The sequence below is a fragment of the Podarcis liolepis genome (genome assembly GCF_965112155.1).
Source record: "Podarcis liolepis genome assembly, chromosome: 9".
Taxonomy (NCBI): domain Eukaryota; kingdom Metazoa; phylum Chordata; class Lepidosauria; order Squamata; family Lacertidae; genus Podarcis; species Podarcis liolepis.
Window position 1 is genome coordinate 14,980,908 of NC_139564.1, and position 25,617 is coordinate 15,006,524.

General features: G+C 43.5%; 1 protein-coding gene and 2 long non-coding RNA genes across 11 annotated transcripts in view; 1 reads left to right on the plus strand and 2 right to left on the minus strand.

Annotated features, from left to right (window-relative positions):
• Positions 1-753: 753 nt before the first annotated feature.
• On the minus strand, positions 754-3,004 carry LOC310686008. The gene is made up of 3 exons (XR_014515633.1): positions 2,910-3,004; positions 1,295-2,246; positions 754-970 (listed from the first exon to the last, which is right to left on the minus strand). It is a non-coding gene; the product is annotated as an uncharacterized lncRNA (long non-coding RNA).
• Positions 3,005-4,581: 1,577 nt separating this feature from the next.
• LOC310686031 lies at positions 4,582-5,252 on the plus strand. The gene is made up of 2 exons (XR_014515660.1): positions 4,582-4,683; positions 5,048-5,252. It is a non-coding gene; the product is annotated as an uncharacterized lncRNA (long non-coding RNA).
• A 1,702-nt stretch (positions 5,253-6,954) lies between these two features.
• Positions 6,955-25,617, minus strand: part of MAPK10 (mitogen-activated protein kinase 10) — a 227,642-nt gene continuing 208,979 nt past the window's right edge. For 7 of the 9 annotated variants that reach the window (XM_083458852.1, XM_083458851.1, XM_083458854.1 and 4 more), the window contains 4 exons: positions 23,795-23,919; positions 11,312-11,375; positions 10,327-10,404; positions 6,955-7,265 (listed from right to left, as the gene is read on the minus strand). In XM_083458852.1, coding sequence (XP_083314978.1) covers positions 7,123-7,265; positions 10,327-10,404; positions 11,312-11,375; positions 23,795-23,919 — 410 coding nt within the window. In that variant the 3' untranslated portion in view covers positions 6,955-7,122. Of the gene's footprint in view, positions 7,271-10,326; positions 10,405-11,311; positions 11,376-23,794; positions 23,920-25,617 lie in introns of all 9 variants that reach the window. The other 2 variants (XM_083458858.1, XM_083458857.1) reach the window with 2 other exon arrangements.

Consider the following 25,617-nt stretch of genomic DNA (forward strand, 5'->3'; position numbering starts at 1 on the left):
TTTCCTTAGCCCTGTTTCATCAATTTCACCTCCAAGTCTGTGAACTAGACCCAACCACTGCATACAAATGATAAAATTCCCTACACATAGAAAATGAATATTTTAGTGGAAGAGTTTCGCTGTACTTATTACATCCATATCCCACCTTTCCTCATGATTTTGCCCTCCCAATTTTCTTCTCAGAATGACAGGTAAGGTAGCTTAGGCTGGGCATTCGTGGCTGGCCCAAAGTCAAAAACTGAGATTCTTGAGAAGTTGAACTTGTATCTCCTTGACGCTAGTCTGAGACTCTAACCCATTGCACTACGTAGCTGCCTTATAGGCAGAGATTTCTTTACAGATGGTGGACTTTCGCAGGAGCCGGGCCTACACTCAAGTGACAAAGCCTGGGCAGGTAAATGCCACGTCTCCAGCAGTTTGTGAGAAATACACAAATAAGATCGTGGTGGTTGCGTTTTCAAAATGCCCTAAAACCACTGGTGGGAACTCTGTTTTCTACAAAGCTTTACCCGAGAGCTGAGAGTAGATTTGCCGCCTTCTTCCTTGCAGGGGGGCTTTGTGCCCTTAATAGCTGCACAACAGCCTGAAATTTAAATAGTGCAGCTTTCACCAGCACATGGTAATGCACAGTGCTTTTTTTCTGAGGGGACGCGGGGGGTAAATGTTTTGTGAATCTAAGTTTGGCTGCATTGAGGGGCAGTATTTCAATATGAGTAGGAAATTGAGAGTAACTCTAAACATTTTTTTTGGGGGGGGGGGTAAGCACTGGTAACGAAGCAAAGGAAAAGTGGCTCTTAGATGGCAGCAGGCAACTGACTTATAGCCCAGTCTCAGTTTTCCTTTAGTTCAGTGGGACATTATTATTATTTTTGTTTCAGATGGGATTTTAATGGGCTTCATAAAGCCAAAACTCAGTACAGGAACTTCCTTATCCACTTCAAATACAATGCCAATTGAATTATGCACGTTTCTTCCAGCAAAAAAAAAGGACAATATAAACAAACATTTTCAAGAACCTCTCAAAGCGTTCAGTTTTGATTTCTGGGTTTACTTTTTACAGTAAAATAGCTTTTTACTAAACCAGCGTGAATCATTTAATTCTTTTACTAATACCAAGGTGGTTTGCATTTGTTGCCCTCCCTTACTATGCTAAGAGTTGAACTCAAGTGCACTGCACTATTTCAAAGAAAAGGGTTTGCTGTTTAAAGTTGAAGGGCCCTATGTGTTACTTAAAGTGAGTTCAGTGGGGCATTAAAGCTTCTTGGGTTGACCAGCCTTGGAGGAAAAAGTATACTTAGTGGACGCTTATTAAGGCAACTTTGAGTCTAGCTCAGTCAGTAGAGCATGGGACTCTCAGGGCTGTGGGTTCAAGCCCCCATGTTGGACAAAGGATTCCTGCATTGCAGGGGGCTGGACTAGACAACCCCCCTGGTCCCTGCCAAGTCTACAGTTCTGTGATACTAAGTTGTTTTTCTGTAATAACGCCTGCTGCACAATAACCGAAAACCCTGTAGGAGATGTCAAGCACCACTGTTGGACCTTTGTTTTATTCAGCCCGCCAACTTTAAAAATGTTTCTAAATATTTGGAGGGAGAAAACAGGGGTGGGGTGGCGGCTGCATGGGCTTAAGTCTTGCGCCAAATTTCACCTAAAGCATTCAAGATGAATTGGGAGGTTGCCACCTGAATAAAAGCTGAAACCCCTGAGTATTCTGAGGAAATGAAATACAATGTCAATAACACTAGCAAAACGTATTTGTGATTGGCTGAGGTTCAAGATCTTGCTGCTATGAGCCATACATCGAATGTGCCTAGCCCCGCCTTCTGAGAGAGCAACTTTTAGGTTTTGATGCAAATATCAGGATATCTTCTAGAGCACCACATCTTTGAACAGGGGTGAGGAACCCTTTTCTGTTTGAGGGTCACATTTCCTTTCAGGAAACCTTCCTAGTGGTTAGTGCTAGTGGTGATTGAGGGGAGGGATGGCAATATATGTGCCTCTTACCATTGCTAAGAAGGCTACATTGCAGCCATGCAGAAGTCATGAGGCTATTCCACCCCACCCCATTCTCCATCCAGCCAAGCAAGATGGAGTATCACAATTCAAAGATGCAATTCAGGCAGGCCAAAGCACTTGAGGAAGGTATGTTACAGGGCCAGCAAGACTTAGAAGAACAGATATGAGAGTGTGGCCTGAAAGTCAAAGGGCAGATGTGCCATGGGAAGGATATTCATTTCAGACCTCACCTGGAGTACTGTGTCCAGTTCTGGGCACCACAGTTCAAGAAGGACACTGACAAACTGGAACGTGTCCAGAGGAGGGCAACCAAAATGGTCAAAGGCCTGGAAACGATGCCTTATGAGGAACGGCTAAGGGAGCTGGGCATGTTTAGCCTGGAGAAGAGGAGGTTAAGGGGTGATATGATAGCCATGTTCAAATATATAAAAGGATGTCACATAGAGGAGGGAGAAAGGTTGTTTTCTGCTGCTCCAGAGAAGCGGACACGGAGCAATGGATTCAAACTACAAGAAAGAAGATTCCACCTAAACATTAGGAAGAACTTCCTGACAGTAAGAGCTGTTTGACAGTGGCATTTGCTGCCAAGGAGTGTGGTGGAGTCTCCTACTTTGGAGGTCTTTAAGCAGAGGCTTGACAACCATATGTCAGGAGTGCTCTGATGGTGTTTCCTGCTTGGCAGGGGGTTGGACTCGATGGCCCTTGTGGTCTCTTCCAACTCTATGATTCTATGATTCTATTCTATGATTTCTCAGCTCCCATTTTGTCTCAGCACTCCATATATATATATGCATTAACAGGACTATTTACAGCCTCCCTTCCAGGCTGGACCTGCTACAACAGCACTGACAGGGTTGCTATGTCAAATGATGGGTGGCTCAGTCATCTGCCACTTGTATAGGCAGGACCAAATTTACAGAACTGTGTCTTACAGACAAAATTTCGGAAGCTAAATTTAAGGCAAGGCAGCAGACTCCCGCTAACAGACAATCCCTTGCTTTCATCATCTATTGATCTGACCTACATACACTAGAATGTCTGAAATGGCAACAAGATAGATAAACAGTGATGGACAATTCTCTTGAATTGTGTTTAAAGCCTTTTAAAAAGCCGTCCTGTGTATGTTAGTTATGTGTGGTGAAATGTTTATTTTTCTTTGGTTGGAATCATTGCCAATCAGATTCCCTGGATGCCGTCGGACAACCTACCTCAAGCACCAGTATTTAGAAAGAGATACCATACTTTCTCTCTTTACATGCTTATTCCAAAGTGTTAATTGTTTTAGATGTCTCTGTCAGGCCCATGCTACATTTTCTGTTCCCTAAGCCAAGCCCCCTAACTTTTTAGACATGTCACCCTAAGAAAGAAACTAAAGCCCTTGAAAATATTTTAGATCCCCTCATTCTTTTCTATATTCTGATAATATCGTTTTTGCTATGTCAGTCGGCCAGAATGACACCTCTAAATGAGGGTGGGCCACAGATTTCTGTAACAGTTTCAGGATCTGTGCTTGCTTGGTTTCCAGCTTCTTGCCTAATAATTCCTAACACCACATCTGCCCTTTTCACAGCTGCAGTACAGTCAACCGATGTTTTCGGTAAACACTCTATGATCTCAAGGTTATCTGTCTTTCCTTGCTGGCTGCAGATTACTGACTTTCGTTTTATCTTTTCCCAATGAACATGGCTTGGCACTTACATGGAACTTCATCTGCCATTCTATCCCCCAGCCAGGCATTCAGTAGAGTTTTCTCAAACTCTCTGATGGGATTTCGCCCCCCGTCCCTGAGTAACTTAGTATCACCAGCGAGTCTGGATGCTTCAATGCTGTTATGGATTGTGGCTTCTGATATTGACAAGCTAATGGTCTTCAGTTCCAAAAGGCTCCCTGTTACCTGTGGTCTCAGCACCAAAACAGTGGAAAGTGGCTTTTTTTAAATTGCCCATTATATCTGGGCAACAAAATACACAGCTAGCAGATGCCATTATTGCCATTATTGCTTAGAGCGTCATTTCTCTGTTATTGCCTTCGTGGCATCCTCAGTGCACTACTGTGTCCCATTAAAGTACTGCCATTTCTTGTGCATTGGGGTTTCATGTGGGCTGAGTTAAGGTTAGTGCCACACACGGATATCGTTTCATGGCTTTCAGAAAGAATACGCGGGAAATCAATCAAAGCTGCTTTGTGGCTTCCATTTCAATGGAAGATGCATGCGGTAACTGTGATGCACCGGCAGCAATTGATAGATTGCCCCCTATATTGCTATTTATTTTTATTTAGTTATTATTATTTTTTGCAGTAGTGACTTTTTGCTTATTGCTGCTATACATACTGCACTAACGAAAAGTGTTCCGTTCCTTTTTATTTAAGGAAAATTCTACCTGTCCTACATCTTTATTTAGTAAGTGGAAATGAAATTGTCTGGTCATAACTATTTCAGGAAGGATATGCTTCTAAATTTGTTTATGGCCACCTTTCAGAAGAGAAAGAATGTGTGGTTCAGTCTAGGCCAGGCATGGCCAAACATGGCCCTCCAGCTGTTTTGGGACTACAACTCCTATCATCCCTAGCTAACAGGACCAGTGGTCAGGGATGGGAACTGTAGTCCCAAAACAGCTGGAGGGCCGAGTTTGGCCATGCCTGGTCTAGATGGTGTCACTCAAAGGGGTTACATTATGGTTGTTTGTTTTTTATACATCTGTTTGTTTATTTATTTGCCTTCATGAAAATATTATTAGCACTTGCTTTAATTTTTTTTAAAAAGAATCAGTTTAGTTTCACACTATTCAGCCATGTTAGGAATGGCTGGTTTCACATCTGACCAAAAATAAATGTTAAGAGTTGTGTTCGTATTTTGTGCCATTTGATTATGGCATAAAGGCTAACTCTTAGAGGTTTATCCCTAAAGTTTTGACTCCTAGTCTCCTGGACAAATTTCAACATAGTGTAGTACATGACACCTCAGATTCTCAAAAAATAAAATAAAATAAATGTTGGGTTGCCATCCATTCATGCACACAAGTATCTGTAGAATCTGTATATCTGATTTCCGGGGGGAGCGGGGGTTGGGGGCGAGTCAGGTCACTGCTTGTGTAACCACTTTTGGTGTAGGCCTGGGGAATATTCAGATTATGTGTTGCAATGAAAAGGTAGCAAAGAGGGAAATTGTAAAGCTGAAAGCAACTAGCCATTCACTGTCCTTCCAATTAATGTTGGGAATAGTTAAGATGCATTTTTTTTTAAAAAAAAAAGACAGAGTTGGAGTTGTTCGCAGCCTAGGTTGGTGCTGCTCCAAACCTCCTTTCTTTGATGCACTAAACAGCTATACACGTAATAAATATACATTAGAAACACCCCTTTCTTTTAATCTGACTCCCTTGCCTTGTCACTCCAACTGGAGTATTCTACATGCACAGAGAGGCCGTCCGAATGAGAAGCCTATCTGCCAATAAGCAACAGTTCTGGTTATGGAGAACCTCTCTCTAGTGAAGGTCTTCCAGACTGCGACCACCTCGAGGTCCTTCATCGTGAACAAATAAATGATAGGGTTTGGGAAAAACAAACACAGGTGTTCTATTTGCCTCCACTCAATATCATTCATCTTTCACTTCTGCCTTGATTCAGGAGCCTGCTCCCCAACACCAGCATGAGTTTTACTACAAAAGAAGAAGTTTACAACCTTTCTTGCCTAATAGATTCCCAGGACCATATCAGATGAAGAAGAAGAAGAAGAAGAAGAAGAAGAAGAAGAAGAAGAAGAGGAGGAGGAGTTTGGATTTGATATCCCGCTTTATCACTACCCGAAGGAGTCTCAAAGCGGCTAACATTCTCCTTTCCCTTCCTCCCCCACAACAAACACTCTGTGAGGTGAATGGGGCTGAGAGACTTCAGAGAAGTGTGACTGGCCCAAGGTCACCCACCAGCTGCATGTGGAGGAGCGGAGACACTCAGATTACGAGACTACCACTCTTAACCACTACACCACACCGGCTCTCACAGAACTTCTACAAGCTGACTTCCCCTCATTTAGGGAACTACTCTGCTTGACCCTGGCCAACCCAATTTGATCCATTTCTTACAGCCTTTATCTAAAAAACGAACGCAGTCACACAAGGCAGTGGAGGTTCCTGGAAATATGGTGCCCGAGAAGCCCCTGGTGTTCCAAGAGAATCATCTAGTCCAGAATCCTGCATCCACACAAACAGGCCTCTCTCCTGACAACTCCCCTAGCTCCACATACATATTCATTCAAACAACAACAACAACAACTCGAAATCCATCAGCATTTAACAAGGACAATCCCATTGAACTTCCTTCCTCTATTATTCCTCCAAACAAACCGCTATTAAAAACAGTGCCGAAATATAGGACTCTACATCATCAAGATTCTGAGAGAGCTTCGGTTTGACTTTTCCCCTACTTATTTAAATTAACCCAAGGACCAACTAAACAGGCTGTACAATGAGAATTATATTACAGATGAAATTTGCATTTAACCCCCCCCAGGAGGTTCAGTTGTCTACTTGCGGGCTGTGTGCACACATATGGACGCCTGCTCTTTAGATACAGGGACACACACAGCTGCATATATATCCTCAAATGCATATTTGCATGTATGTACACCGAGATACATGTGCAGTTTTCTGTACATCTGCTGAAAACAGAAGCAGAAAGGGTTAGATATGCACACATGTATACACATAAAGGGTTGGGGTTCTGGCCACCTTGTCATGCCAACGTGAAAAAGGACAGTTGCAGTTGCTGGTTTTGCAGCCATTAAAGTTTTGCAAAATTTATGAAAAAAGGCTCCTTTCCCCCCTTTTTTTTTCTCGTTTTGCAGTAAGCATCATCGGAAGAAGACCAAAGCAGAGCAACTATTAAGTTAAATATACACTTGAGCTTAGCTGCATTTACATAACTCTTTTAAGAGAAGCAGGCTGAAAGGGTTTTGTTTTATTTAATCATTATGTGTGTTTGTTTTTCCTTTAATTTTTTTTCTCTTCCTTGCCATCATCGAATTCTTTTATGACCACAATGATTCTTCCCCCCCTCCCCTAAATTACATCATCTCCTGAAGAACGTCGGGTTTCGCAGGCAGGCGGCTAGTCACCTGCAACAACCGAGGGGCCCTGCAGAAGCTTCCAAACTGCTGTCAGTGTCCGACGCCAGGGTCTGGTCTGTGGACATGGAGGAAATGTCATTGACGGATGAGGATGGAGGGAGGCTTTCGCTGCTGTTCACTGCTGCACCTGTGCTAAGAAAATGAACACCGGCGTGATTCAACCTGAAAGCCCTGGGAATGTTTGAGAGATAACAAGAGAATTTGCTTCAGCTCCAGCACAATTCAGTATTTATGTATGTATGTATGTATGTATTATGATCAGGATCCAAAGAAGTGTGAATGGAAGGAAAATAAAAAAATTCCTTCCAGTAGCACCTTAAAGACCAACTAAGTTAGTTCTTGGTATGAGCTTTCGTGTGCATGCACACTTCTTCAGATACACAGAAGAAGTATCTGAAGAAGTGTGCATGCACACGAAAGCTCATACCAAGAACTAACTTAGTTGGTCTTTAAGGTGCTACTGGAAGGAATTTTTTTTATTTTGACTATGGCAGACCAACACGGCTACCTATCTGGAAGGAAAACAATCGCTAATTGTGTTCAGTGGCATAGCGTGGGTTGCCAGAGCCTGGGGCCACACGGCGGGGGGGGGGGAACAGATGGAGTATGCATGCACATTCAACTGCCTAATGGCATCCATGTCAAACAGAGGTCACTTCCTGGTTCACATGGAGAAGCCATTTTCAACAGAGCCCAGCAATGGAAGACACACAGCTGAATTGAGGCAACAACGGGCGTTGAAATTATGCGCCCCTAACAATTTTGCACCTGGGGCAACCGCTCCCATGCTACACCACTGATCCCGTGCAAACCCCACATCTATATTGTCAGGATGGTTTCTTTTTAAATAAATAAAAATATATGCACATTTAAATGCACATGCCCCACTCTTGAAAGATGCATAGTCTACCCATTTTGTATTTGAGAATCCTCCAGACATAAAAACAAAATGTTACATAAGAAACCGGCCTGTTGTTTTCAGAGGCATGGCCTCAGTATGGCTTCTTGTCAGATGATTATCAGTGGATGATTGTCAGAGGAGCCACCACTAGGGGGAATCTCCCCTTCTGGGATACTACTGGGGACCCAAATGAAGGTGGCAAAATATATATATATAATATGGTGGGAGGACCTTGAGTGAGAGGTGGGGGAGTGAAGATCTCCAAAGATGAGAGATTGGGAGGGAAGAGGCTTCCCAGGTGAGAGCTGCGTCTGTCATTTTCTATGGTGGCTGAGATTAAGAGCTAAATTACATAGAGAGAGGATTCTGTATTTGTGAAGTTTGGGATTTATACCTTTGTATAGGTTTATTTTTCTAATACAACCAGTGAACCCTTAAAAAAAAATCCAAGTGCCTTTTATATTATACATTTTTGCAATTCTCCCATAGTCCTCAGGGAACCACAGATATGTGACTGTTTCTTGCAATGTTGGCACAGACTGCTGCAGGAATGGGCTGCATATCCAAACTTGTATTACTCTTCTCCAATGCACTGGTAGACCATTCCTTCACTGCCCCATACTCCCACCATCTTTAATTTTAATTGACTGCATGGAGCATTCTCATGTTTTCCACTGATAACATTCCCTCCTACCCACCCCCATTAGAGAAATAAAGTAGCCCAGAAAAAAAATATCGCTTCATCAAATAGCTGGTTTCCCCATCCCTTATTAAAATTTACGACAACCCAAACCATCAAATTGCATGGAGCTGAAAATGAAAATGTAAATGGAAGAAAAACACTGGAATATATCAAGATGGAGGAAATAAAATGAAAAAAGGGTGATATTCCAACATCACACAAGCAGACTTTCGCTTGTTCAATGAGGCTTCCTCTTCTTCCCCTGCAGACCCCAACACCCACCCTGATCTTGTCTAGAGGACCCACCCTCAACCCATGATGCTCCATTTTAGGCGATGATCCATTTTAGATGAAAGCCAATACTTAATTAGTCCTTGCAAATTACTTCCCCACGCAAGCAAACTCTGTTATTGTTACACATAAATCACCCAACACACACAGCTCTGTGTGACAGATGTGCTTGTGGACCATGATTTATTCTGATACCCACTCCATCTTGAAGAAAGATGACGCCGGGCACATGCAGGAAGCTCTTAAATCAAAGCTGCATGCTTTGCTTTTCACTTTCTGCTCTGCAAGAATCTGTTGAATCGCCTTTCTGTCACCAGAACTGAAATCAATGCGCGTGGCACTGAAAAACTCCATTGGGCCCATTGCTAATCTGGCAACCTATCATCAAATTTTCTTTGTGCCTTGTCCTTGCCAATTGCTTGGACAGTTTGGAGGGTGCTTTGCACCTGTGACTGTACCTAGGTGGAGTCAGGCGAGGAAAATGTTTAGTGGGCTTTATGAGAACACAAGAACAGCACTGCTAGGTCAGCCCAAAGGCCCATCTAGTCCAGAATCCCGTTCTCACAATGGTTCCTAAACTCTGGTTCAAAGGGGACCTAGTGACCATTAAGTAAGCCCAGAAAAACCTGGTGACTTAATAGTCCACCAGCTATGGGCTGCAGTTTATCCGGTCTTTGACAATCCCCCTGTCCCAGGCAGGCAGCACAAAAACTGAGATTTATTAGTTTCTCAGCTGGCAAGCAGATTTCCGACTGGAGGTTCAGAACTGGAGCAGGACTGGCATTAATCACAATTAAGGTAAGTGCAAAGATAATCTTTAGCCGTGGTTATTCTTGGCAGGGTGAATTTGCAGTTTGGGGTGAGATGCAGTTGAAAGGGAGCAGCTCATCCTTAAATCATGGTTAAGGATCTGGCTGGCCACAAGTACACCAACCCAAGTGATTTATCTATGGATGCAGTAACATGCTGGTCATTGGCCATAATAAAGAAATGGATGGATGGATAAATGGATGGATGGGTGGAATCAGTATAGAGACTTGAAACAACTGTGTTCATCCATCCAAAGTCCTGACAGTAACCTAGACTCTCATGCCGCCTTTACCAAAAAAAGAAAAATAAGAATCTGGAGTTCAATTAATGCAATTCATCTTCAGTTCCATGTACCAAATTGTCTAAAAGTAATGTTCAGCCTCAAAGCTGCGGCTGCTTACGTCTGAATTAATAGCAGCAGATTAAGACACTTTGGTGAGAATCCATCACTGTACGATGGAGCCTGCAGCGAGCACAAAATGGTCATTCACTGGGAATGAGTACCTGAGGGAGAAGGCTGTCCTTTTACTACACCATTTTTAGTCTTTTCTTCAGAATTCATTACTTCCTTGTAGATTAATTCTGCAAGAGACAACAGAGCCAGTTACAAAGGTGGAGAGGAGTTGCTAGCTTCCCCCCAGCACCATTCAAAGAAAGAGCAAATAGAAGACCTCAATAAATTATCAGCCCTGTAAAGGAGTCTGTGAAAGTTACTAGTCCACATCCATTTTTACCAATTTATCTGATGATGAAGCCATGAAAGAAGAAGTGGGGGGGGGGGGGAGAGGGGAAGGCCTCCGCAAGTGATCAGAAGTCCAGACCTCTAGCAAGAGTAATCTGTCCCTACTCTTTTGGCCTGGTGGGTGGGGAGGAAAAGGAAGAAAGAGAAAAGGGTAAAGGTAAAGGGACCCCTGACCATTAGGTCCAGTCGTGGCCGACTCTGGGGTTGCGGCGCTCATCTCGCTTTATTGGCCAAGGGAGCCAGCATACAGATTCTGGGTCATGTGGCCAGCATGACTAAGCCGCTTCTGGTGAACCAGAGCAGCGCACAGAAACGCTGTTTACCTTCCTGCCGGAGCGGTACCTATTTATCTACTTTCTCTTTGACGTGCTTTCGAACTGCTAGGTTGGCAGGAGCAGGGACCGAGCAATGGGAGCTCACCCTGTCACGGGGATTCGAACCACCGACCTTCTGATCAGCAATTCCTAGGCTCTGTGGTTTAACCCACAGCGCCACCCGTGTCCCTTAAGAAAGAGAAAAATTGGTGGCAAAAGGAGATAAAAGGGTGACCCCGCCCACTTTTGGCTCTGGACCTGCCCCCCACTGGCTTCGGCTGCACCCATCACCAGTTCCTGCCCCACCTACATGTGTCTTCCAGCAGAGTGAACAAGGGGATGTGGTCCTCAACAGAAAAATGAGGGAAGAAACAGAGAAGGACATTCAGAGAAGCATCAGGTCCCCTTTCTTTTTGAAAAAAAATGAGATTACCTTTCCACTCTTCGATTGTGTGTTCTCTTTCATCCAGCTGCTTATCGTATATCTGTGGAGGGGGCTGTTGATTTAAAAAACACAAGAGAGGTCAGATGAATAGGAGCACAAAATGAAATTAAGCCCAGACGTAATGGGACAGTTTCAACGCCAAAACATCAAGGAAATGGAAAAAGGGACCCGTTTCTGTCGCAGCAGTCCTCTCCGCGCTGCAATGTGAGGGAGCTCCAAGGGACAAGAGTCATTACGGGCAGGCCATTCATCGACTTGATGCCAGGATTAAAGCGCATAAATGTTAAACCAGGTTCTTACACCCCTACTTAAGGGTGTAACAAGGAACTTCCATACAAATGTCTAACACGCCACCTCCTGGCGGCTGTGATTATGGAAATAGCACTTTCCTGGAAAGAAACAGGTGACTGCACTACTCAGTCCCATTACTGCAGTGGAAAAACTGTGCAAGGCCTTCTGCTGGTGTAACAGCGCTTCCCTCCTCTCCTCCCCCTGCAAGCCCCTCTTGCCCCACAATTTGGCTTTTGGGGAACAGGAGAACCCCCAGAACAACATAATCAGGGAGGAGAGGGCAGCTCATTCCACCAGGAATGCACTGGTGGAGCAATATTCTTAGTGAATTTCTCTCATGCTCCATATGCAGCCATAGATTCGTTCTATTGTTACTAAAGCCCCAACTTTTGATTTCCTCATGAACTTGTGCCCCTTCCTTCCTGCAAACCAGCCCATCAGTCTGAGTCTTGTGTCGTGCCAAGCCTTTGAAATCCCAGCCAGAGTCTTCTTTTTCCTGCCGGTTCTGGTATCATGAAGCTCTCTCGCTCAAGCTAAGAGCAGAGCGCAGAAGTAGCCCGTTATGTACTGAGTTGAATAGGATCCAAAAGGCAGCAGTCTGATTGGTCCTAGAACAATAGGATTCAGAATGCAGCAGTCTGAGTGGTCCACAGGGGCCACCCAATCCAGCTCCAGGTGGAAGTGAATCCGCAACCTGATTGGCCTACAGGAGAATCCCGGAATTAGCCAATCACGTGGAGCCCATTGTGTAAGTAATGTATATAAAGCAGACATTCTGGGGGAACTTCCATTCCTCCTCACCCCTATGAGCTGAATAAAGAGCATGAAATCCACTCTTGACTCCAAGTATATTTCATAGCCCATGACAACAGAGAGGCACAGTGAGCCTGGGTCATCCAGATGAGCGAGTCTGACAGCCTGTCACTCAGCAAATCTGCCAGGCCTAGAGCTTGCATTTGCTAATGAGGGGCAAAGCAAAGAGCACAGGCTGTGGGGTGGGGGTGGGGGGAGGCAGGGAAAGAGGAAAACCCAAGGGGACCAAGGGTTGTGGCTTTGCACAAGAGCGGCCGCTGTTGTCTGCTTCATTAGGCAGCCTACTCTAGAGATCAGAGGGGGCAGAGCTGCATTTTATGCCATGTAAGCTGGGCCACTATGGCTGACATCAAAGAGGGGGTGAGGCAAGGGATAAGAATCCGGAATTCAAGAATGATCATTTCCTCCCCTCTCTCCATAGAAAGTCTCAGCCAGCTAAAAAACAAAAAAACAGCACTTAGTTTGAGAGAGGCTTTTCCTTCAGATGTAGTTTTCATTGGAGATGTTAGGAAAAGAGTGTCTTTAAAGCATGTTTAGATGTGTAAAGCGGGTGGCGCTGAGGGTTAAACCACAGACTTGCCTAGGACTTGCCGATCAGAAGGTCAGCAGTTCGAAACCCCGCAACGGGGTGAGCTCCCGTTGCTCAGTCTCTGCTCCTGCCAACCTAGCAATTTGAAAGCATGTCGAAGTGCAAGTAGATAAATAGGTACCACTCCAGTGGGAAGGTAAACGGTGTTTCCATGTGCTGCTCTGGTTCGTCAGAAGTGGCTTAGTCATGCTGGCCACATAACCCGGAAGCTGTACAACAGCTCCCTTGGCCAATAAAGCGAGATGAGCGTCACAACCCCAGAGTCGGTCACGACTGGACCTCATGGTCAGGAGTCCCTTTACCTTTACCTTTTAGAGTTGTACACATAGAAGGAGGAGGAGGAGAGAGCAATTTCCCCCTTCAGTAACCCAGGTTTCCATCAACAGGACCCATTTTTCTATCTCCATGTGCACCCATTGCTTCGTTCCAAATCTAAGATGTATGGGATTATGTGGCACACTTGGTTGGAGATATAAAGGTAAAAGTAAAGGACCCCTGATAGTTAAGTTCAGTCTCAGACGACTCTGGGGTTGCAGCGCTCATCTCGCTTTACAGGCCAAGGGAGCTGGCATTTGTCCGCAGACAGTTTTTCCGGATCATGTGGCCAAAATGACTAAGCAGCTTCTGGTGCAACGGAACACCGAAACAAGAGCAGCACATGGAAACACCATTTACCTTCCAGCCAGAGAAGTACCTATTTATCTACTTGCACTTTTTGGCATGCTTTCGAACTGGTAGGTTGGCAGGAGCTTGGACTGAGCAACGGGAGCTCACTCTGTTGCGGGGATTCAAACCGCCAACCTTCTGATCGGCAAGCGCAAGAGGCTCAGTGGTTTAGACCACAGCGCCACCTGCTGTGTATTCTCTTTTAAGTTCTATTTTCTGTGTACCATATTTTTCGCCCCATAGGACGCACCAAGTTTTTTTGGGGGGGAAATAAAGGGGAAAAAAATTATTTCCCCCCCAGGCGCTTGTGGAGCTGGCAGCGGGGAGAAGCGCACCGACGCCTCTCGCTCTCCAGGCTTCAGCAAAAGCCTGCATTCGCCCCATAGGACGCACACACATTTCCCCTTCATTTTTGGAGGGGGAAAAGTGCGTCCTATAGGGCGAAAAATACGGTAAGTTCTATTTTAGGAATTCCCCATCCTCACTGAGGAAGAGAGGTGCAGGAATTTGTGGCTTTTTGTGTGAGAAAATGGATGAGTGTAGTTTTTTCTGCCACTTATGGAGTTGGGTTGGGGGAATTCAGTTTGCTATATGTACCTTTCCTTGCTTATCTGTTTGTTTCACACACAAAAATCTTCAATAAAAACTAATTTAAAAAACAACAACACCAGGACCCATTTCTAAGTTATGACTTTTGATGAAGTACCTTAATTTGTCCACCCATAGATAGTTCTTTACCACACTCATTTTTATCGGAGAATCTTCTAGCTTAAAATTGGAGTCCACAGACTCGGACAAATGCTTTCTAGCTAGGAAGGAAATTGCACACCATGTTCAGAGAATCGCTTCATTTGCACAGGAGCTTGAACATGCTTGCCCCTTACAGCTCCAAACAGATGCTGGTAGCCATGGTTACGGTTGCCACGGAAACAAAAAGTCCTGAGGCAGCACTGACTTCCAGCTTGACCAGTTCCCTTCAGCTGGAAGCCTACAGAGATTATTTCGATATAGCAAAGAGTAATTAAAACTACAAACAAATCTCCAAGGCAAAAATACTCACAAAATGTGGCACAGTTTTAGCTTGGGGCTCCTGACTGCTTTTTTCTGTTGTGTCTGTATACAGCAACAGGTCATTGATGCATTAAAGCTGCACAGTGATGGATTGCATGATAGGGTGCTACCACTCACCTGAACCCTGATCTGTGCAAACATATCAGCAGAGCCAATCCACTACATCTGCTGGTGTGTTTGCACTGCACCAACCTTGCTGCTGAATCACCTCTCCTCTTTTTCCTCCAAATAAGCAGCTGCCATGAGACTGGTGTCAGGTGTGGAGTGGCACACCACCAAACTGTCCAGTACTTTATCAGTTGTTCTGTGGCACTTCCTCAATGTTCCTGCATTATTGCCTGTTCCATTGTATGTGGCCAAAAAATAAATGGAAGCCTTGAGGATGTATTTGGCAATGAACCGGGGGCTGCAGAAAGTGACAGTGGATCCACTCACCCCAAAACACTGAAACAAATTGTCTTTGACCTCAAGTGAAGTGGTTTGGAGCCCCATTTTCCCTAACTTACTGGATTTTTCCCATAGCGGGTAAACCAGAATTTACAGGGGAAAGCATGGAGTTGTTTGAGGGCAATGTCATTTAGACTACGCAGATTAAATGGGAATACAAACAGCTGTGAACACACAGTAAATCAAATCTATGATTCCAGGTGCCATAAGAAAGCTGCAGAGATAGTGAAGGATAGTGCACACCCCGGAAATGATCTATTTCAGCTTCAGCCTTCTGGAAGAAGGTACAGGGTTATAAAGACTAGGACTGGCCACCTGAGAAACAGTTTCAAACCAAATGCGATTTTGGTTTTAAACGCAGTGTAAAGAGTCTCTATGGGAGTATATAGTATTTAAAAATGGGGTATCAGAGTTTTTAGGGGGCTAACCAGGTTGAGATAGCTGGGATAGCAGGCTTGTTGGTTTTTGAATATCTTATGTAGTTTTTTCAATTTCGTTGTTCCGTATGGGATAATGACAATAAAGATTATCATATTGTATTGTATCATATCATATCGTAAACTCTGGTGTGGACAGGCTCAAAGAGGCCACTTCTGATTACAATGGCAGATAGCTACCACAGAACACAATAGACCTTCATGGATCTGTAATGTTGACATATGTAAAATTCTAACGTGAGATCAACCTTAAGGAGGTTGAGGAAAATATACATTCCTGGAGGAAGAGGTTCAGGAAAGGTTTTGCTGATCCATTAGAAAAGGGATTATCTAGAAGGTTTTTCTAGAATCATTGTAAATACTGGCTACTACAGAAAGTGGAGATTGAGGGTAAGAATGCAGATATCTGTAAGACGGAACAGAATATACAATTTTACAGATCCGTATAAAGCTGCTACGTTTAAAGCATTTTCCTGGGACAAAGACCTTAGTAGGGTAAAATGAAAATGCGTTTACACACTCATGGATGGCTCAAAGGCTGAGTGACAGATGACCTAGCTGGGGCCTCCGCCGTCCAGAGCTATCTCAAATACCAAGATGCCCAAGCAGGAATCATCAGTCAAGCAAAGAACCCAGATGCTACGCTGAAGAGCACTGGCAAAGGGGCTTTGAATGTCAAAGTTTAGTGTGCCGTGGCACTCCTACACACAGAAAAGAAAATTGTGCAGGAGGAAGGCATACCAAGCTGGTCTGAAAGATCAGGGGGCAAGATACTTATCGATCACATTTCTATGCTGACCTTACTTCTCCCAGGGGGCTCAGAGTAGTGCCTTGTCCTTACAACAGCCATCTGTGGTAAATTTGGCTGAGAGACACTGACTGGACCAAGACCACCCAGTGAACATCATGGCAGAGCAGAGATTCAAATTCAGGAATCAGTTCCACATGCTGCCCACTGGATTACATGCATATCCCTCCCCAGTAACTTTTGGGGAAGTGACAATTTAAATGAAAACAGTCAACAGGCCCTGAAGGAAGCGGGTTTCTAAAGCTTTCTGAACCCATCTTGAAGAGCCTTATCAGTCCGGTCCATTTCAGGACCAGACTATCTTCCCAACCATGTTTAAAGAGGTCTCTGCATGTTTCAGCTGCATGTAAGAGACTTCCTCCAGTCTGTTGCCGCTCCCTGCAATGCACATTCATAATTATGTAACCTCAAAGAATTAGTGTTCCCAGCTACCTGCCTCCTGGCCTTTGGAAGCCTTAATGCCACCTTAATGGGTGGCACCCAAGAGGCACTGAAGCCCTGGAGAAGCTGAGGCCGTGATAATTGACCAGACTAATTTGATTCTTGGTTAATTTGTCGTATGCACGGAAGGAATGACTAGAACTTCCAGGACCAAGGTAAAACCAAATTCCCCTGTTTCTTTTTGAGTTTTCTAGCACCTGTTGCCATTAATAGTACCATAATGTTGTTTCTTTTTATGCCGTTTTTCTACATGCTCTTACGTTGCTGTTTTATTATTGCCACTATTCTGAGTTATCCTAATTGTTGATGTTCTGGTGTTTTGTTGTGAAGGGGAAGTTTTGTTTCTGGTGTTTTGTTTGTGTTTAGGGAAGTTTTTCCATGACTGATGTTTTAATGTACTTTTAATCTTTTGCTGGAAGCCACCCAGAGTGACTGGGGAAACCCAGCCAGATGGGCTGGGTATAAATAATGTTGTTGTTGTTATTATTATTATTATTATTATTATTATTATTATTATTAACCACTTTCAGCATTAATTTTTGTGCAAAGGCAACAAACAAATAGAGGGATGAGGAGGAGGAGGAGGAGGAGGAGGAGGAGGAGGAGGAGGAGGAGTGGGTTTTGAATTACTTGCAAAGGGTTTCTATGAGTGATTTACCACTTTGTTGCTTTATCAGCTTGTTTGGATAGGAAAGACAGGAGGCTGATTGAGCAGTCAAGCAACCATCTTGAATACTTCAGTTCACTCAATCCACATCTGGCCATTTGCAGGGTGTCATGTGAATCAGCCCCAAACAACGTGGCGCCATGCCACGTAAGAACCTAAGAGCCTTGCCATATCAGAATAAGGCATCCTGTATTCCACCATCTTTCCCCCAAAGTAGCCAAGCCAGATGCTTCCTGGTAGCCCTCATGCAAGAAGTCAAGAACTCTCCTCCATCACAAAAACAGCTGGGAACAAATATGGAAAGTCAGTATCTTCCTAAAGCATGGCGACAATTCTTCTATTTCCATAAAATATTAGTTGCTGTTCTACAAATGCATTTGAAGCATCTTGGATTGTACAGTGGTACCTCGGGTTAAGTACTTAATTCGTTCCGGAGGTCTGTTCTTAACCTAAAACTGTTCTTAACCTGAAGCACCACTTTAGCTAATGGGGCCTCCTGCTGCCGCCGCACCGCCAGAGCACAATTTCTGTTCTCATCCTGAAGCAAAGTTCTTAACCTGAAGCACTATTTCTGGGTTAGCAGAGTCTGTAACCTGAAGCGTATGTAACCTGAAGCGTATGTAACCCGAGGTACCACTGTAATGTCAACCTGGGAACCCTAATCCTAAAAGATAATGAATGTTAAGAAAACGTGTAGTACAGCCAATATTTCAAAAATGGTGGCCTGTAGTCAATTGGTAAGGTATAAGTGTGTGGAATAAGTAAGGCTTTCTACCACACATTGCAAACACTCCGATGAGTAGGAGTCAAAAGTCAATATATTCCTAAATGGCAGCACAAGGGAAGCAATTGTTTACTAGTACTCAGAGGTCAAAAAAGTCTGGTTGGCCTTTGGTTGCATTTTCCTACAATCCGTCTCCAGCTTGTCCTTCATTCATTGTGAATGAACAGCATGTCGCCGGAGTAATAATATACATTTCCCTCTAGTTAGCAGCAGGCCACAGCCTGGCATTTAAAGAAAGACCACCAGCATCTACAACTTTTTAAACCTGTCAGAGAGAGAGAGAGAGAAAGAAGGCTTTTGCCTTCCTTCTGCCATTTCCCAAACACGTTACACTCCCCGCCATTTGAACCAGGCATCATAATTTTATTGCTCTTCTGTAGCCTATGAAAAGATCGTGAACTTTTTAAAATGGGCTTATAAAATGAGAGTTTAACTGGCTCTGGCTTCTGCACCTTGGCTGGAATGTCATCCCCCTTCCTTTGTCCTCAACTTGCAAGTTCATGCTGTAAATCCCAGGAAGATGTTCGGGGTCATTACCTCTAGGTTAATCTCTTGACACAAAACCATTGCCATTTGCTACAAAGACCAAGCTATAGATATATATTTAAATGCTCCCTGTTCCCCTCTGCTGTGCTCCAGCCAATTATTCAGATGCTCCCTTGTGTAAATCTGATACTTTGGGCTTTATTTCCTTTTTCCTCCCACAGCCACGTTTAGTAGGCCAAGTGGTGGGGTGGATATTTTTCTTCCAGGGAGATAATGGGTATTATGCACACATTAAATTCCCAGTTTGGGGTTTTGCAGCTTTTGAGAAGAACAGAACAAAGGGGGGGGGGAACCCTGCAGAAAATTAGAAAAACAAAAATATCAACGTGTGTGATCATTAATAAATGTCAATATGTGTGTTCATCAATTGATGTGAGCAGTAGTCAGATATAAAGCACATGTAAAGCACATTTAAACCTTATGGTTTGCCCCCAGAGAATCCTGCAAACTGTAGTTTGTTAAGAGTGCTGGGAATTTTAATACTGAGGTCCAGCGCCAAGGGCCTTCTGGCGGTTCCCTCACTGTGAGAAGTGAGGTTACAGGGAACCAGGCAGAGGGCCTTCTCGGTAGTGGCACCGCCCTGTGGAACGCCCTCCCACCAGATGTCAAAGAGAAAAACAACTACCAGACTTTTAGAAGACATCTGAAGGCAGCCCTGTTTAGGGAAGCTTTTAATGTTTGATGCATTACTGTATTTTAATATTTTGTTGAAAGCCAACCAGAGTGGCTGGGGAAGCCCAGCCAGACGGGCAGGGTATAAATTATTATTATTATTATTATTATTATTATTATTATTATTATTATTATTATTATTATTAACTACAGGCTTGGTGAGGTCAATGGGGAGAAGAGTGGGAGGCTCAGTGAGGACGGAAGGAAGCGAGGCTTGGAGAGACCTTGAGGGCAGTGAAAGCTTTGGTGAAGGCATAGAGAGGCTGGCATTCCTTTGCCTCACCAGCACTGGGCAGGAGGCAAAGGAAAAGCAGGGGAAGACTGTAAAATGTTGACAGGATCAGCTCAGGGCAGGCTTTGCGGCCCTTTACATGCTCCCTCTTTCTGCCTCTTATGTTGAGAATGAGACAGGTGTGGGGGCAATCCACCTGCCGATCATGTGACAACGCGATCACATCACCTGATTGACATGTGGATTGCCCTGCCCCCCGTCAAAGTTGGCCCACAATGTTCCCCACCCCTGGTCTAATGGGTTGGTGGGGCGGGTGAGGTCTGTGAGAATTAACTGGTAAGGAAAAGTCAGGAAGATGGAATAGGGCGCCATCTAAACGTAACCTGTAACACAACAGCTTCCGTTGCAGCAATGTTCATTATTGCTACAGCACTTTTTGGGGAGACTGTCACTGCAAAGGGCATCTGTGTTTACCACTGGTTCACATGGTGCGTTTCTACAGGTAATTACATCCCTGGGGATGGTTTGCCCAGAGGAAAGACAGCTGCAACTGACTGCATAAATGTTTCAGCCGCTGCACCAGTCTTTCTGGATATCTTTGCCCCAAGAGACACAGATGACTCCCTATCTCTGGTCATCTTTCACAACAGACATTTCGATTTCAGACAACTTTCACCTGCTAGGGTCATTCTTACCCACAATCACAGCCATGGTTGCTTATGAATGGAGTTTTATATATCAATTGTAGCTCATTTTAAGTATTTTAATGAAGAGCGCAGAACAGAGGCAGCTGGGAGGAAGAGGACACAAACACTGTACCAGAGGGAAACCTTTGAGTGAGTTTGTGCTCCCATAGAGCTAGCTATTAGCATATCTTTAAATACTAGGCACTGGTGTATCCCTGTGTGACAAAGAGAGTGCTGTAAATTCAAAACAAAAGTGGTGGAATTATTCCCCTTGTTTTGGAATAAATGACTGCAAACTTATGATAATTACTGATTAGCATTACACAGCCATGTGGGGTTGATGCCTTTGGCCAAATGCACCTCCAAAGTTCTCAGGTCCCGTTGTCAAAGCAGAAAAGGACACAAGCTTGCAGACGGTGACCTGTCTCTCCATATGGTACCTCATCGCTATGGTAACTGAGCACCTCACAAACGCTAATGAATTTACTCCCACAGCAACACTGGCATTGGGAAGGATTATGAGATGCTCTCTAGGGCGCATTGTGAAGCTTGCTAGGATTGATTATACCTCCTGTAACTGCATACTAACACCTGACCTCTTCCCCCAGAGGGCAAATGGAGAACTAATGGCACTTATGGTACTACTATGGCTTGCTATTCTCCTTCTCCTTTCTACTAACTACCAACATCAAAACTACAGATTGTGACTGGAAAGAAAATATTCCATTTCCTCCATTTCCTCCAACATTCCACTCCAGTTAACCTCTTAATGATTCATTTATTTCTTATTTAATTTCATTTCACTTATTAAGTACATTTCTCTGCTGGCCAACAGCCAAAGCTCTCTGAGCTCTTCAGCAAACTGAGGATAAAAATATAAAATACAATAACATAACAATAAGACTGTGGTGCAAGCTGCGAAAGAAATTAAAAAGACCTCAAGGTAAAATCAACAGCAGAGGAAAACAGGAGTGCACCAACACATTTTCAAAATAGAGGGTGAAAAGGGGAGAACAAGGCATTTGCTGGCTACGGAAAAGATCACAATGTAGACGCCAGTCAGACTTCTCTAGGGAGGGCATTCCAGACTCAGTGGTAGTTACTATATTCTGTAGCGGTGGCTACGTTTGGTGAAACGTGTGAAACATGGACAAACATATGTAAAATACTCCACATATGAACCATAAAGAAAATTTTTACAAAACTGATATTCAGATAGTAAAGGTAAAGGTAAAGGGACCCCTGACCATTAGGTCCAGTTGTGGCAGACTCTGGAGTTGCGGCGCTCATCTCGCTTTATTGGCCGAGGGAGCCGGCGTACAGCTTCCGGGTCATGTGGCCAGCATGACTTAGCTGCTTCTGGTGAACCAGAGCAGTGCACGGAAACGCCGTTTACCTTCCTGCCAGAGTGGTACCTATTTATCTACTTGCACTTTGACGTGCTTTCAAACTGCTAGGTTGACAGGAGCAGGGATCGAGCAATGGGAGCTCACCCTGTGGCGGGGATTCGAACCGCCGACCTTCTGATCGGCAAGCCCTAGGCTCTGTGGTTTAACCCACAGCACTACCCGCATCCCTTTCAGACTCAGTGGTAGTTACTATATTCTGTAGCGGCAGCTAAGTTTGGTGAAATGTGTGAAACATGGACAAACATATGTACAATACTCCACATATGAACCATAAAGAAAATTATTGCAAAACTGATATTCAGATAGTAGTTGACACCTAATGGGATGAGTCAAATAGTGTTGGCAAAGTCACTTAAATAATGCAGATAAAATAGTCCGAAGATAAAAGAAATCCTTATAACACTTTACTAAGCAAACCGGACAAAAAATGGATTCATAAATAGCTTTTAAGATTGTGGAATATGGTTTATGTGATCAAATTCACAGACATAACCAAAACTTGAGCGGGGGCGCAACAAAATGATCAATTGAGAGAAAAACGAAGCCCATTTATTCATTTTTCAAAGAATAAAGTTCAGGATATCATTTTTCAGTTCTCCCTATGAGGCATAATCTACTTGGTTGCTGTCTTACATATTACTTGTTACCAGATTATATTCCACATTTATTATTCTATTTAATACAACTAAGCAATACTGCCATCTCTCCTTAACTATTATTATTACAGTGAACCCTTTTCTACATTCTGCCATTATTGTTCTTTTATTCATTTTAAAGCAATTGTTTCACCATGACAGTTTTATCTTCTTGAACTTGCTATTACTGTTGAGGAAGGAAATTCTAGGGAAAATAATTATATTCATAAATAGCATCATGTTTTTACTTATTATTATTATTATCATCATCATATTGCAGAAAAGATTATTTCACTTTGTCCTATTGCTTATCAACGGCATTGGGTATTATGGGAAGGATAAAAACAGTATCTCTTCCAACTTTTTACCATGTTCTAGCTTCTTCATCATTATTAGAATTAGAATTACAGAGCTAAAAGGAGTCACAAAGGGACGAAATCCAGGCAAGGAGTCTATGCAAAGGTTTGCATTGACAAGTGCTGTGAACTCTGGCCAAATAAAACAAGCGACAGAACCAGAGGACTGGAGAAGCTTTTGAGTTGGGGGAAATCAATAGGATGGAAAAGAAAAACAGGGGAGAGCATACTGTTGCCTGACGAGTGACACAGGATAAATAGATTTCAGTCTGCTTTTAAGCTCCCTCCAGTGTCTTATACTTGTAGTCCAGGAGAGCCACAAACCCCAGAAACTTCTGCCCTCCCCATGTCACACTTTAGTCACCCACTTCTACCAAAAATAGAATAATGCAACAGAAGTGATTTAGAATATAAAGACATCAGTTGCACATTATCCAGCGAGTTGGAAAAACTTGTTCCTATTCAAATCAGAATTAGGAAACTGTCTGTTTCAGTTTCTCACAGTTTCTCATTTTTGCAGTCTTTAAGCTCAGGCCAATCCATTTCCGCATCTGTAACTTTAAAAAAAAAAAAAAAAGATGGCACAGAAAATTTGCCCACATTTTTGTGTGAGTCTATCTTATATTTATTATTATTCGTATTTATAGCCCATCCTTTATCAAACGGTCTCAGGCTGCTTTACAAAAGTATAATTGAAATAAGTACAATTTAAATGATCACCAAAAAAAGCAAACAATTTTGGAATAATGAAACAGCAGCAGAAAATCCAAGTGCGCAACCATGCACGCATAATACTTTTCTCTTTTTTTGCAAATGCTTTCCCCTAAAATGCAAACTGAACAAATTCCTTCCGCATTGCTAGCTAAACGCTGGTTTGTGATAACTGGAAAAGCTTAGTGTAAAGGACAATGTTTCACTTACCGCCTCCACTTCTGCTGGGTCATACCAGACATTAATGTACGGATGCTGTAAGGCTTCATCCACTGATATCCGTTTGGCTGGGTCAATCACTAGCATCTTTGACAAAAGGTCCCTGGCTTGGCTAGCTGTAGCAAGGAAACCAAAAGAGAAAATGTGTCAGAGCAGGAATCTGCACGCTGGGAAGGGGGTGAAGAGACAATCAACGTGATATCAAATTCAGACAAGTTAAAGCCAGGCAATGCACTAAATTATTGTACAGCAAAATGCTCTTTAACGGGCAAAGAGAGAGCTAGAACATGGATAGATGTCTCTGGTAGATGTCTCTGGTAAACCTTGTTGTCATTCATAGTAACCATTCCAAGATGAAGTTTATGGTTTTCATTTATAAAAATGGAATTAGATTAACACATCCACTTTCCCCTTCTATGCTCTTTATAATGAGTCAATATTCTTTGTATTAAAAAAAAAAAATCATTGCAATGAGCACTCATACTATATTGTGGGTGCCTTTTGCGGGATCACGTGTGGTGCTGCAGTTCCACACTTTTTCTGGGTCTGCAATCTCACGCAGGTCACATGACTTGCGCAGGATTTCAGACCTGGAAGATGGTGTCCTAGATTTGGGTCACATCACCTTGGAGAGTATGCAATTCTCAGCAATTGGCATTCTGGGGCCTAGAGTGCCTCAGACAGTCGAGGCAGAACACAACACTTTTTGCCAACATCTGCATTCCTTTACGTTCTCTTCATTTGAAAATCTCTCTTCTCTGCAAAGTTGTCATTTCTACTGACTGTTCTCAAGTTTAAGAAGTAGGAATTTAGCATATCCCTTAGCTACAATGCTGATAAGGCTGATGGGATGGTAATTAGCTGTGAGGTGCCTATCCTTCTTCTAACAGAAGAACAGTCCCTGATGGAATCACACTGGCAGCATTCCCAAAATGGAATAATTTATAAATAGTTTGACCCTACTGCATTCCTGATAATTTAAAACCCCTCTCTAGGGATTACCGGTATATCCCCCTCAGAAGGGTAATTACTAGACAAGTAATCAACAAATCCAATCATATTGGAGTCTGAAGCAGGAGACCACAATTCAGAATCACAAAAATACCTTCCAGGTCTCTGGGAATACACCAGTGAAAATTGGAGAAATAATATTATTATTCCATAATGATAATTTTACTACTTATACCCCGTCCATCTGACTGCATTGCCCCGGCCACTCTGGGCAGCTTCCAACATATATAAAAAAACCTAATGAAACATTAAAAAATTAAAAAACTTCCTGATACAGGGCTGTTTTCAGATGGCTTGGGGGTCAGGTAACATACCCTCCAACATTTCTCCAAAGAAAATAAGGATGTCCTAAGGAAAAGCCAGATATTCTGGGATCAAAAAAAATACTGGGATGGCTTCTGTAAATGTAAATGGTGTTTCTGTGCGCTGTTCTGGTTTCGCCAGAAGCAGCTTAGTCATGCTGGCCACATGACCCGGAAAAACTGTCTGCGGATAAACGTTGGCTCCCTCGGCTAGTAAAGCAAGCTGAGTACTGCAACCCCAGAGTTGTTCGTGACTGGACTTAACTGTCAGGGGTCCTTTACCTTTACCTTTAAAGAACGTAAACCTCAAGTGACGAAAGCTATGGTAAAGAGGTGCACCTTTAGCATTCTTCAACAGTAGTATAATGAAGCATCTCTGTGGGGAGCGTGTTCCACAGCTTAGGGGCCAGCACAGAGAATGCCCTGCCAGCTGCCCCCAAACCTCTGAGGGTGTAGGAACAAATAAGAGGGTCTCCTCTACTGATCTCAGGAGGGTCTGTA